Source organism: Zerene cesonia, chromosome 9, assembly GCF_012273895.1.
Source record: "Zerene cesonia ecotype Mississippi chromosome 9, Zerene_cesonia_1.1, whole genome shotgun sequence".
In the NCBI taxonomy this organism is placed as follows: Eukaryota; Metazoa; Arthropoda; class Insecta; order Lepidoptera; family Pieridae; genus Zerene; species Zerene cesonia.
In genome coordinates, this window is record NC_052110.1 from 6,429,269 (window position 1) to 6,443,769 (window position 14,501).

General features: G+C 34.3%; 1 protein-coding gene and 1 long non-coding RNA gene across 6 annotated transcripts in view; one reads left to right on the top strand and one right to left on the bottom strand.

The window, feature by feature from the left end:
* The first annotated feature begins 395 nt into the window (after positions 1 to 395).
* Positions 396 to 2,374, top strand: LOC119828975. Its single transcript, XR_005287787.1, has 2 exons — positions 396 to 627; positions 940 to 2,374. It is a non-coding gene; the product is annotated as an uncharacterized LOC119828975 (long non-coding RNA).
* Positions 2,375 to 4,599: 2,225 nt separating this feature from the next.
* LOC119829011 (calcium uptake protein 3, mitochondrial) overlaps positions 4,600 to 14,501 on the bottom strand; it is a 78,714-nt gene continuing 68,812 nt past the window's right edge. For 2 of the 5 annotated variants that reach the window (XM_038351365.1, XM_038351366.1), the window contains exons 2-12: positions 14,339 to 14,480; positions 13,649 to 13,759; positions 12,926 to 12,973; positions 12,509 to 12,591; positions 10,559 to 10,624; positions 9,606 to 9,680; positions 8,204 to 8,356; positions 7,842 to 7,956; positions 7,145 to 7,372; positions 6,358 to 6,515; positions 4,600 to 5,649 (exon numbers count right to left, since the gene is read on the bottom strand). In XM_038351365.1, the coding sequence (XP_038207293.1) occupies positions 5,578 to 5,649; positions 6,358 to 6,515; positions 7,145 to 7,372; positions 7,842 to 7,956; positions 8,204 to 8,356; positions 9,606 to 9,680; positions 10,559 to 10,624; positions 12,509 to 12,591; positions 12,926 to 12,973; positions 13,649 to 13,759; positions 14,339 to 14,480 (1,251 nt within the window). In that variant the 3' untranslated portion in view covers positions 4,600 to 5,577. The remainder of the gene's footprint in view (positions 5,650 to 6,357; positions 6,516 to 7,144; positions 7,373 to 7,841; positions 7,957 to 8,203; positions 8,357 to 9,605; positions 9,681 to 10,558; positions 10,625 to 12,508; positions 12,592 to 12,925; positions 12,974 to 13,648; positions 13,760 to 14,338; positions 14,481 to 14,501) is intronic. The other 3 variants (XM_038351362.1, XM_038351363.1, XM_038351364.1) reach the window with 3 other exon arrangements.

Genomic DNA, 14,501 nt, shown 5'->3' on the forward strand with positions numbered 1-14,501 from the left:
CGGTACCGGGTACGATGTTGTATCGATACAGACAGCGGTGACGGTATCGTACTGGCACCGACACTAATTACGTGTGTCTTACTTTATCGATTATGCTATAGGCGGAAACTGAGCTGGTGGTTCGCCTGAAGGTAAGCGATCACCGCGGCCCATTAATAGAGCAGAAGTTGTGCCTCTGCGAATGCCCTTCCCGTGTTGAAGGGGTAAGGGATAAGGATAAGTTTGAGGACTGGAAAGAAGGAATGGACTGGGAAGGGTCAGGAAAAAGAAACGGGCCTCCGGCTCCCACACTCACCGTACTAAACACAAAGCATGCCATTATTTTACGCCGATTTTCTGTGGGGGGTTGTGGTACATCAAAGGGGAGAAAGACGCAAGAGAAGACCAACGCTTGGTAGTTGGTGGGTGAAATAAAGCAAAAGACGGTTCGAAGGACCACTTTCATGTTCACCTTGTTATTAGTTTTTGATCATCAGTTTTGCTAAAATGTTTAATTTTGTTCACACGTCGCTTGCCAAAAGGGTTTTCTGAATACTGATTGGTTATTATTCTCCGATTGCAGGCAAGTTTCAGATGCAGGTGCTGACGCGCTGCGGCCACGCGGTGCACGAGGACTCGCCCGCTGAAGTGAGTACATGTTACTTTTGTGAATAACAGATATCTATACTAATATAATAAAGCTGAAGAGTGTGTTCGTTTGTTTTAACGCACTAATCTCAGGAACTACGGGTCCGATTTGGAGAATTGTTTCAGTTTTAGATAGCCCATTTATTGAAAAGGGCTATAGGCTATATATGTACTGCGGGTGAAGCCGGAGCGGATGTGGAATTATAAATACGAAATAAAATCGTAGGAATTCTTTTTTCACCTTTCATTATTTTGTAATAAAATATATTTTTTTTTATTTCTAACACATATTATGATTGATATTATGATCAGGTAAGCCGCGTGCTGGCGTCGTTCCTCCTGCGCCACCGCCTCACGTCGCCGACCGAAAACGGAGAGCACATGCAGCTCGTCCAAACGCCTTCTTGTTAAATTTTGGGCTGTTTGATTGGACTTTTAAAATCATAAAAAATAGTAAAAAAAAACAATTTAAATGATACAAAATTGACAGGAATCGATGTACTTTCGGGCAGGGAGACCAAAAAATCGAATTTTTTTTTTTGATTTTTTGTCATTTTTGTTAACTGTGTAGTGTTGTTTTGTTATTTATTTCCGAATTTTAGGTGCCAGAGTTAAATAAATTAGCACAAATTGGATTTGGGATTCATTTTCTAAATAACCTGTTTTTCTTTGGTTATACAATGTGTATATTTTAAAGGTGATTTTAAAAGTTCCATCGAAAGGAGAAAATAATATGTAAATAATTTACATAACTATTTCAGATGCTAATAGATTTATTAAATAGAATTTTTGACGTCAAGACTGCTATAAAAATTAGTGTTTGTAACCAGTCAAGTCTCATTTTCTGTTCCTCCGTAATTTTTTACGTATAAAAAAAGTATTTAGTACTTATTCGATTATAGATTCAGTATTTACTTAAGCTGTCTATTTATTATTTAGATAGTTCAATTTCTCATTTATGTATAAATAAGAAAAATTATCACAAGATATTTTAATATTTTATTTATTACGTAATATCTGATTTATATTTGGTATTTATTTAAAATAATCTGTAATACGTATGTTGTGACAAAACGTACATAACTTATGAAAATGAATAAATTATCTTCCATTATATTCCTATATTGAGTAGCATTTTGATCAAAAAACAAAATCAAATGTTGGTGACCGAAACCTACTAAATGATGTAAATTAATAATATCCAATAACAATAATTAAGTTAAAAGAGGTGCGTTAAGATTTGATGCGTACTGATTTTTTTGATTTCATAGCTGTTATTAATATTTTTCTCCCTGCGTTTACATTACATTGTTTTTCATTTACATTTTTTCTTTTATGAAAAGATATGAAAAAAGTAAAAAAAAAATCTCTCAAAATTTATTTATTCATATAAGTCTCTTTTCAAACATACAAATCGTTTGTAAATCATTAATTAAGTATTGGCTTTTCTATTTTTATTCAAAATCAAATCCCCAGGGAAATGGGTAATGCGAGTAAAAACCCCCGGCTCTATGTATCTTTCCCAACTAGGCGGGCGAAGCCACGGGCGGAGAACTAGTGTATTATATCTATAAAATCCAACAGATGATTGTATCCGTTATGTAATTATGAATTAGTTGAATTATACTTGATATTTGGTTTCTATTTGGAAGATGGTGAATTTAATTTATTTAAGATATAAAATAAGTACAGTGGAATTAGAAAAAATATTTATGTAAGAAATGTTGTGAATAAAGTAATTATGGAACGTTTTTGTTTTTATTTTCCTAATAATTTTTTGTGTTTGTATAAAATTTAAAACAATAATAATTTCTCAATTATAATCCATACCTACTGTCGTTCAACAGAGACCTTGAGAGGTCAATTGTGTGGATAGTAATGGATGAGAAGAAAAATATGCACTCGAATTGTTAACCTCATTATTTTGAAGTCGGTTGAAAATATTTTAAGTTTAATATATAAATATAAACGAAATAAAAACAGCTAAATCATTTCAAACAATTTATTTCACAAAAGCTTACAATCACAAATTTTAATAAATAACAATACTCGATTTTTTTTAAAGATAATCGACTATTTATCGACTGTCTATGGTGGTTAAACCAGTTAATTTAAGTAATAAATTTATTTTTATTTTTATTTTTTTTCATGTCAACGTCGGCAATGGCGCTTTTGAGTCGCCTGATGGTAAGCGCTACCACCGCCCATGAAGCGTATGACAATATTGTAATTGGATACAACCGAAACAATTCATAATCCCTACTAATATTATAAATGCGAAAGTAGCTCTGTCTGTCGGTCACTTCTAAATCAATGAACCGATTTGAATGACGCTTCTCAGAAACAGTTTGATACCCGAGAAAGGACATATGTTAGTTTTTATGCCAGAAATCCCATGGGACCTAGATCTATGGGGGTATAACCCCGAGACTGTATCTTTCCCCGGAAAGCTGGGTACATAGTCTATTCCGAGTTTTTAGTAAACTAAAATAATTTGTGGTTGTTCCTTCCAATTTTCTTATTGAATTGAACACATTCTTATTTATTATTGTGTATAGTGTGTTCGGAAAGCAGTTAGGTCTATAAATGCTTTTTGCACTACTGGTAAATGATGTAACAACGTTCTAACATTTTTCACATAAAATTAATATTAGCGTGTATGTAAGTTCACTCAATTTTTATTACAAATAACACAACAAAACAAAGTATCTAAATAATAAAAAAACAAGTTAAATGACAAAAAAATGACCTATGATCAAAGATTTATGCCCAAATAAAAACTTCCCTTTAATTTATCCTTCGCTATCTTGTCTATGATTGTCTATAGAGTAAGTATTATGTACACATTCACTATATAATAAAAAATCGTCAGCAATATAAAAACAATAGTAAAATGACTAAATAAATAAAAGGTTAAACACAGCAAACACAACAAACAAACTATTAAAATATAATCTCACTCAAAACAACCTTCGATTAAGAAAACAAGTTTTATTAAATTCTAATGAAAAGTGGTGATTTCATGGTACATACCAAATATCTATATTTCATAGAGAGTTATAGATATATTAGTATAGTATTTATATTTAAATAAAAGTGAAGTCCCGTGTCCCCTAGTGGGGTATGGGGCAGATGATTTACATCTGTTGCACTAATGGATTTTTTGTGGACAAGGTGAACAGCCTTCTGTGTCCTGCTAGAACGAGACATATTTTTGAGCATCCCCATCGGGAATCGAACCCAGGACCCCTCGGTTTTAGCGTACGCATAGAACTACTGTACCAAGGAGGCGGTCGTAGATTTATAAACTACATATTCAAAAGAAAATAACATTTATGTGTCGCAACATTATAAGGCAAGATACAATAAATGTCTTAAAATATTGAAGTAGACAACATTTTTCGCAAAAAACATAATTCGCAATATTGGGGACCGGGGACGAAACAGATAACAAATTGTTTCAATTAAAATACTTTAGTATTTTAGTTTTGCCATACTAACTACATTTAAAAAGAATTATTTCAAAAATAATTCGCGTTAAATAACAGAGATCTATTTATGGCAAAAAATTTCATATGTCTTGCATTAAATTCTTTGGCAAGTTTTAGGACCGAAAAACTAATTAAAAAATGGTTGCCTGTAAAGTCGGTTTTACGGGCGAAGATTTTACGTGACAACGTCTTTTTCTCGGTAGAATATTTATTGATATGAATATTATTAAATTGCATAATAGGAACAAGGAATTGAATGAAAATAAGAATTGCACAAATTTTAACTATAGAAAATATATTTTGTTTACTAAAAAGACAGAGACACAAGCACGCGCCGATGCAATGCGCCTAATTCTCTAGTGCTGCACGGGCGGTGGACCGATCATAGTTCGGTGACTCATCGTAACGTTACCGGGCGTTACACTTTTTCATGAGTGACTCCGAGCCGCAACCTAATTTAAGACGTTGTCACGTCAAAAGCTATTAAAATAAGTGGTAAAAAATATGAATAAACGCAATAATTCTATACTTATGTCAATCAACGTGTATTCAATACGCATTGAGACTAGTGACTGAGTGCTAATGTCATTAAATGTGCTTATAAGGTAAAATGCATAAGTTAGTGTAATTTCGCTTGTATTCATTATTCTCAGAGTAAATTTTTAAATATTTTGTGATCTGCGATAAAACACTATGAGATGTCTTAAGCATTAAATGCTTTTATTAAATACACCATGACCTATAAATCAGACGCATGATTTTTAGTTTCATTTATTAAAATGCATGCACTTGGTAATGTTATGAAATGAAATAAAATTTATCCGCATTTATTTTACCTTTTTCTTTATACTTTGGGCAGTTGATTGGTAGAGATCGCTGATAACCGATAAGGTCGCCTTATGTTCTATATTAATCACTTAACAATCGCAACAATTTATAATTTCGGGTGGTACATTTAATTATTATATAAATAAATAAATAGAAACTAACTCTTATATAAATTAATTAAAAAATAATATGTCACAACAAATGTAAGATTTTCCTAACTATATAGCAAAACTTTAAAAAATGTAAAGTGGATATAGAGCAAGGGTATTTGTGCGTGAATTAGGAGAGCATGTAAGATTAACTAACTGTCTTCAGAACAGAGACAAGAATGGAGTGGATATTATTATATTATTCATTGAATATTTAAATACCCACGTCGATAAATTTTTCATGATGTGTAAGTTGTTGATTGAACATTACCAACATAATAAATTTTTTAAAATAGCAATTAAACATACTTATAAGTGTACAAACTTGGTTGCTATAAAATTATTTGAAACGTATGTACTAATTATTAAAAGTGTGAATCAAAATCTTTTCATTTTAGCTATAGCCCACTGGGCCTTTTTATCGTCCCATAACGTACTACTCCATTCTTTTCTCTGTTCTAAATAAAAACTTCTGCTGAGGTTTAAACAGCACTCTTCATCTCCTGTTTCACACATGACTTGAAGGCTTCCCATCCTTCGTTTTTCGCGTAAGACTGAAATTAAAAAAGAAATAAGTGAACACTTAAACATGAAGGAAACTTGAATAAACTTAATGCATAATTTATAGGTACCTATAGTTAGTAGAATTAAGCGTCTGAACGGCTCGCCGAATCAAGATTAAATTTGATGCAGAGATGGAATAATTCGCAATATAGGCAATTTTTTGGCTACACGAGAGAAGCAAGCTTCATTTTGTATTTTGTGATTCTAAATGTTTTTTCCATAATATTTTGTTATACCATCTAAATAATACATAAATTGTATGACTATTTATGATGAAAGGTGTTAGTATATAGTCCACTAGTTTATTGATATTTAGGAGTGTAAAAGGCAACAACTATAACAACCTGTGACAAAAATTAAGGAACCTAAGATACTAGGATCTAGTGTAGTTTATTAGTGACCAACATCGGTGGCTCAGTGCTTTAGAGACGGACTTGAAAAAGTCGTAGGTTTGAGTCCAAACATGGATGAAACAAAAAGATTCTCAATTTATCTCTACATCATTCACATGACCACTGCTCGAAACGGTGAAGGAAAACATAGCGAGAAAACCGGCACGTCCCAGAATCACGTCGACGACATGTGACCTCCGCCAGCCCGCACCTGGCCACCATTGGATAATAGCCTGAACCCTCATGGAGGCCCGTGTCCCAGCAGTGGGAACACTATATGGGCTGATGATGGTAACGATGGGATACCTTAAACCCTCTATGCAGTCTATCTTTCATGATGGCGATGAACTCCTTGTAGCTCAGCAGGCCATCGCCGTCCGCATCGAAGATCGCAAACACGGTGCTCACGAGGTGCTCCGATTGCGATATGCCGGTGCATATCTTCACTGCGCGGTGGAATTCGTCTGGAAATATGTATACAGGCATTTATAGTTATTGAAAGAAAGAAAAAAAAGAGCAAATACATAAGTTTATACAGGGTAAAGTTATAAGAATAATTGAAATTATGTAAACTACCCTATCTTGAATTTGGATCAAACTGCAGATGGTGTGCAAATTTGATTAAATCTATTTATTTAATACTTTATTGCACCCACAGAAGATAGAGCGATACAGAAAGAACATACAATAAAAGAGAATCATGTAAAAATGGCGGTCTTATCGCTAGGTAGCGATCTCTTCCCGACTACCATATGCTATGCGTGGGGTGAGATATTAAAAGGAGATGGGTGAGCAAAATATATTGCCAATATATTGCTGCCCACTTTTAAGGAAAAAAGAATAAGGAAAGGATTGGTGACTGAAAAGAAGGAATGGACTGAGATGGGCGAGGAAAAGGAAACGGCCCTCTGGCTTCCTTCTCACCGTACGAAACACAGTAGCATGCTACTATTTCACGCCGCTCTTCTGTGGGGATGTGGTGCTTCTCACGTTCGAGCTGGCCCGATACGTGGCTCGACTCCCGCATTGTACTACTATTGTACCTTACCAAACCTTTCACCTGCAACCCTCACACACTATCCAGAGCACTCACCCTTGGATATGGGATGGTCAGCCAGCGTATACATGCGCATCGCGATTGTAAAATCTTCCAGATTGTTTAGAAACTGGCAGAAGGTCTTGAACTCGTGGAAGGAAATGCCTCGCCCGTACTTGACACGATCGAGCAATCGGTCCAGGTACATGTCGTATTCGTCCGTGTCTAGATACGTGTATCGGAGTAGAATCTTCGCGAAATCCACTTCGGAGATCGTTTCGTGGCCTGAAATTGTTTTTGTTCGGTACTTGAAGGACGTTGGTTAAGATAACTGGGTCTTAAGTAAGATGGCTATGTTTTTGTAGAAAATATTGGCTTATACCAAGGCATATGTATGTTAAAGAAAAGTGGGTCTAAAGTCTATTTGGTTATGTGGTTGGATTATGCAAGGTATGGGAATACTTTGGTTAAATAACGGTCCATGTTGATGATAGATTCATAAATAGCAGATAGTCCGTTGTATTACGAATAGCAAGTGTAAAATATCGATTTGGTTTTAGTAGTTTCAGCCTGAATACGGTATAGCAGCCAAAATTATGTTTTAAACAAGATTTCACTTTAATTATTGTAAAAAGCTATTTGTTAATAATACAATTATTTATATGTTCTCTTCAAATAGATTTCTTTAATTATCATATAATAACAATAGAATAAAAAATAAAATGTATGAAGAACCCAGCTCCTCCACACCAACCTTTGGAGAACTCATGAAACTCCAGCTCCAACACTTCAGTCTGCAGGTTCTCCATGAACTGCCGGAAGCCCTCGAACTTCAGGTCGCTGTTGCCTTTCTTGCCGAAGAAATGCACCTGAAGTATTCAATGAAAGGTTTTCAAAAATACATCTGAATTTGATGATTCTATCCTTTTATTTGCAAGGAATAGAAAAAAATTGGTCATGAGGTGGGATTCGAAGCTGCGTCTTTTTGTCAAATCGTAGCAACGCCTAGCCTCTCGTCTACCCGTGATCTCATCTTGCTTCCTTTTCCCAAAATATACCATAAGTAGCGTTTTCTTCACATACTCGTCTACTAAAACCTAGATCAACCTAAATTACCTGCAGCATAGTATCCACATTGTGCCTCCTCTGCAGCCCCTGGTCATCATTGATGTAGGCGTGCTGCGGTTCCTCCTTGCTCCCTCCCGCCTGGCTCCCCTCCTCTGTTATACCTCGCTTGTCACGCCACGCAAAGCTGAATATCTTTTCCATCTAAAAACATGGAGTTTATGAAATATGGATAAATTTTAATTGTTGGTAGATTTTAATCGTCTCGCTTCTTTATATTTTTGACTGTTATGGATTTTGACAAAGTTTTTCGACGAATATGATTTACAGTTCTGTATACAAAATATTGAGTTTCCAATCAATGAGATTGTGAGAACCTAGTGAGATTATGGGAATACTTAGTTAGGGAAAGGTTTTCTTCAACTTAAGAACCTCTATCCTTCGATAAAGGTATGGAAGACTTACTCATACGAGTGGAAAGAAGATACTAATCTAATCTAGACCAGTCTCTCTAGAATTGAAATTCTTCTAGTAATATCATAATACTACCTGCGTCCCGCTGTTTCACCCGCGTAAGCCCATATCCCGTAGGAATATCGTGATAAAAAGTTGCCTATATGTTATTCCAGTTGTCCAGCTGTCTACGTACCAAATTTCATTGCAATCGGTTCAGTAGTATTTGCGTGAAAGAGCAACAAACACACACACATCCTTACAAACTTTCACATTTATAACATTAGTAGGATATAAAATAGAAATGTAATAAAAATATCTTTCTAGTCATTAAATTATTTCTACATGGATAATATTAGTTTTATGATGATTTTTGTAATTTAATTTTAGTTAAGCGTTTGTTGTTTGTTTGTTGTTAGTTTGTTATTTATGTAGTATTTTTTCGTTATGAGATGTATAAGAAAATCTTTGAATATAAGTTTAAAAATGATGATAGTCACAGTATTGTGTATTATAGTTCAAAAACATTGATAGTAATGATAAGAATAAAACAGCTTCAAAATTACATAATAAAGTACACAGAGAAGTTGAAAAAACTATGGAGACAACAAATAAAATAGACAGACGTTGTAAAATCCATTACAGATAACTTACAATATCTGTAATTGTAAAAAAATATCTATTTCGTATGTAAAATATTGTTGTTAGTACATATACAATTTTTTTCTAATATGGTTGTAAATAAATTTTATAGTTAAATATAATATAAATCAAATAGCAGAGTAAAGTACGAAGAAAATGTATGAAGATAAACACTTACAAAATAATCTCCGAAAAACATCACAATTCTTAAAACTAAAACCGATCTATAATCTTAAAATTAAACATGATTAGAACAACACACCACAGATAATTAATCACCAAAGAACCACAGATAAAAAAGCTCGACATTCATCCAACAGCAAGCGGCGTATATGGCAACACTGGTGTATGTACTCACAACAGACGGTTTCGGCTTGTCTTCGCCTTGACTGATCCTGTTCTTGATGGAACTCGTTGATACTAAGGAAAGCAGCTACGTAGGCACATATATAAGTATATATTAATATAAATATATAGTATAGTGGTAGAATCAGACACTCAAACGAAATTTTACACATGGAAAAATATATGAAGCAATTTTTAAAAGAAGAGTGTTCAGAACTTTGCAAGAGAAAAAAGAATGTGAATATTAAAATAATCAGCATAGATAAAAATCATATAATAGCGATTATATTATGTTTTTAAATTTCAATGGCAACACCCACGTGACATGTCGCGTTGTATGCATCCAAAAACTAGGGTTGCCACTAGATTATTTAGAAAAAATTTTCAAGCGTAGTTACTGTTAGGAGCAGTAAGTGATGCTGATTTCGTGATGTTAGACACAATTTAACTTATCGTGGTTCGATTTTTATAACGCATAATATAGTTTTTTTTTGTGTTTGATTTCATAAATATGTTTGATAAATCGCGTTTATAATCCATATTGAAATGCATAATATAATTCGAAAAAACTATACCAAAACTAAATAGAGTCTAGACCTTGATTCCACTGTTTAAACAAACTTTGAAATCAAGGGTCCCTTTTAGCAATATTAAAAAAACAAATCGATTAACTTGATTGGATTTTTATAGCAACCAAAATATTTAATATCTCTAAAGCAAAGTTTATACGACTACTCGAATATTTATCCTCTGCAATTGATATATATTTTCATTAGATTACACTATTTGTGCTTTTTGAGTGTTAAAGTAACCAATAGATTACAAGTTACGCTTACACAAAAAGCCTATCTCCCATCAAACATTTCGCTAGCATATAACCAGAAAGACTCCCCCCACCAAACTCTTCCGAAACCAATTAACCACCAAAGCTAAAACCGATCCACGATAACTGAATGTCGCACTCACTGCCCGCTGCGTGTGCAGGTCCAAATCTTTCCGCTCCTTCATTGAACCACCGAGTAGACGCTGTATCTATTCATGCAAAATTAAATAAAAAGAAATAATAATAATAATAATGCTCTACGCTTTGTCCCCAATGAGAGCTGAGGGTGGCGCTAGCTAGGGCTGTCAAGCAGTGCTTTATTAAAGGGGAAAAAAATTACATATTTATATTATATATTTTTTATGTGCTTCTTATTATTGTACTGATTGATGCACTTTAGACATTTCTGAAGATTAAAGACAGACTTTTTATGTAACAGCGCTCAAATGAGCTGATTCGCTTTAGGTAAGCGATCAGCACCCATTAACATTGCAGACTCTTCAAATGCGTTAACCGCTTGAAAGGGAGAAGGGATGAGGAATCGGAAATGAGCTTCCGGACTACTCATACATATATTTTTCTCTTATTATTAATTACTAATTTGGCAAATGCTTTAAACGGGCAAGTAATGAATTTTAATAAATTTATAATATTATTACTGAAACATTGATTCATATTTTCGATACTAATATTATATTCCTACTAATATAATCAAAGCGAAAGTAACTCTGTCTACCTATCTGTCAGACCAATTTGGATGAAATTCAGTACAGAGATAGTTTAAGACCGAAGAAAGGATATAGGATAATTTTTATCCCGAAAATCCTAATACTGTTTATCTTTACGTTTATTACGCGGGCGAAGCCGCGTGCGGAGAGCTAGTTATCTATAAGTCTGGCTTCACCCCCAAAACTAAAGTGCATATCAAATTGTAAATACATATATGCACATTCATGTATCGCTTGCAGTGCTTCTTAGTTTATCAAATTGTTTCTATCTTAAGGGGACTACACGAGGTAAAATGGCGCACGCACACAATCAAAGAATTGGTAAACGGTACACGCACGCACGCATATACATTACACTTATTACTTACACGTATACATATTACGGTCTGAAATAGAGCTACGCGATTTAATAAAAATGTATTGATTGCACTAAAAAATAAATCACTATTTAATTACTGAAAATCAGCGCTGCGCATTACGCGTAGCACATGCTGAGTAGTTACCCTTTTTAGCACCACGCTGATTAGTCATAAGTCCACCTTTTTATTTTAATTTCTTTAATGTGGTGATGTGTAGTGTTAAATAAACATTATTTCTTTCGTCTTCTAATTACTTTGTTGCTCGAAGAATAGTTTGGCAAAAAAATAGGATTGTTCAGAAATACTTAAAGGTATCTGTTAAATATGGAAGGGTTGTCAACGATACACGACAGATCAATCTGTTTATGACTACCTCCATATACTTGATATTTTTATGACAATTGCATACATAACAGTATCTTTGTGATTTGTTATCGTATCAAATTTTGCAGCATGATGTTTTCAACACACTAGCAAATTCGCACCTACCCTGAAGTATCTAATACATTATCCTGTTTTTTTTTTAATGCAATGCATCATATACTTTAAGGCATTATCACAAAACACACCTTTAGCTCAGGTAGTCCTCGTAAAATAGAATTAACTAAACAACTAACTACATAAAACTAAATATAATTTAAACTACAAATAATTAAACACTACTTACTAGTCCACAATTAAACTCTAAACTAAATCAATGCTATCATATTAACTACTATGTATACCCAATATTACCACCCAATATTAACTAATAGGTACTGGCATTCACCAAAAATATAAAAAAAAAAACAATAACAACAATTTAACATCTGATTTTTTTATCTGCAAGAACTTTGACAGGCAAATATACGCAACAAAATTAAAATATACGATAACAATTCTATAGCAAACCTTTTTATCTATAATAATCTAAAAAAAAAAACAAAATAGTAACACAACTCAATCGCAATTTGGTGACGTTATTTCTACAAAACTCCTACAAACACCGTATATAGAAAGCACTCACGACTAAAAACTCATTCTTATCGACACGCTGATTCCCGTCCGTGTCGAACATGTTGAACGCTATTTGGAAACCGGAGGCTGGCTCTGAAAAACAAATGGAAATCTATATCTTCTTAACATACGTTACATTGTTGACTCCTAAACTATTCAACCGATTGTGATCAAATTTACACACCGTGTGCAGTACGATCCTACTCTGAAGATATCCCATCTTCTGTTCGTATAATTTCAATAAGTATAAAAGACTACACGGGCGGAGCCGGGGCGTACCATTAGTATATAAATACAAGCGAATCTTAACAAAGTTTGTATTAAATCTTTCCGTTTAAAGTGGGTCGAAATTGCGTCCAATGGAGACAGATACATACAAATATATAATATGTAAATCTTATACCAGCATATAAAAAAAATAACTTACTCGTTAGAATCGACAGTAGAAACAAGTACTCCGTGTACGATATTATTCCTAAAAGTAAAAAATGCTTATTAGAGAGAGATTTGTACTACACTAATAATACTAATATTATACTACACTAATATCACACAGACGAAATTTTTGTAGTTTTGTGTGTTTGTAACCTTTTTTGTGTGTTTTTAACCATTGGACAGACTTAAAAAATTCTTTCATTATTAGACATCTACAACTTCGCTGAGTGACATAGTATATAACTTGACTAGTTTCCTGAAAAATTAAATGGTAGTTTTAAATGTTTAATATACATGGATTAGTACTTTTCGTGTGTCACAATTTTAGCCTTATTACATGCATAAACTAGGTGAAACTGACTGTCTTTCTTTTGGCCCGAAACTTCCATATACTAATGAGACCAACTAATTCTTAATTATATATGCCCACCTATATACTCTTACACCCTGTATCCTTTTCCTAACCCCCCATCCTTTACTGTATTTTAAGTAGCAGCAAATTTCTTTAGCGCTAGTCGATCCTGCGCTGAAGTTAAAAATAAGTTGAGTACAATATCCTGCGCAGCTACAATTTTAATCCAATCCACGCTTCAGTCAGCGCTACAGTTAAGTGCCGCCTCACCTTATCCTTTGAAAGCGGGTATAGTCCATGGCCTGTGATGACCACTTACCACCATCGCGGTTGCCCGGTCTAACATAAAAAGAAAACGCATACCTCTGTCCCTCATATTCCTGAACATCTGCGACGAGCCCTTTTTCAGCGGCGGCGTTTGATCTCGCAACTGCTCTATCTCCTTCGTGGTGAGCACGCGACGTTTCAGACGAGCTGTGGAAATACACGCGTGTCCTTTAATTACCCAATTAGACGCTGGACGGTTCTGTGAACGCTTAATATGGGATATGATTGTGAATACTGGGAAGGTGGGTTTACTGGCTAGCTTCTTATTTTATAGAGATGATTGACTAAATGGTACACTGGAATTGTATTATTATAGAATTATTAAAAGACAGTTCCTTTCGTTTCAGTTGTTCGTCGAATAAGTGCTCACGACGGTTTATTTTTTGCTCAGATATAAATAATAGGGGTTTGAATATAGATGTTACTTTTTTATTGGTTTTCACAAACTATGAAATCTTGGTCATATTCCGTGCATTATTTATTCAAGTGCGTATGTATTTCACTGAAGAATTTATAGCACCCGGAAAATATAAAAACACCACTTTTTATGTTGTAGGCTCATTTCCACAATTTTGTAATATAACATTAGTATAGATGACAAATTCTAATATCCGAAGCCAACAACACTCCTTTACGGTTCTCGAATTAGACTCGACTCCAACAGATTCTCTCATGAGATCCTGGCTGGGTTACAGAAGTTCTGGCTACGAAGCGGTAGGTACTTACGTCTCGGCTCCTGCTCCACCACCGACTCGAGGAAGTCCTGCGGCGTCATGTACAGCTGGCCGCCGTGCTCCACGCTCGCGAACTTGATGAAGCGACGCTCGCGCGACGTCAGCTTCACCGACCTCGCCAGCTCGTCGGGTTGCTGAAGAATAATTCGCTTAAA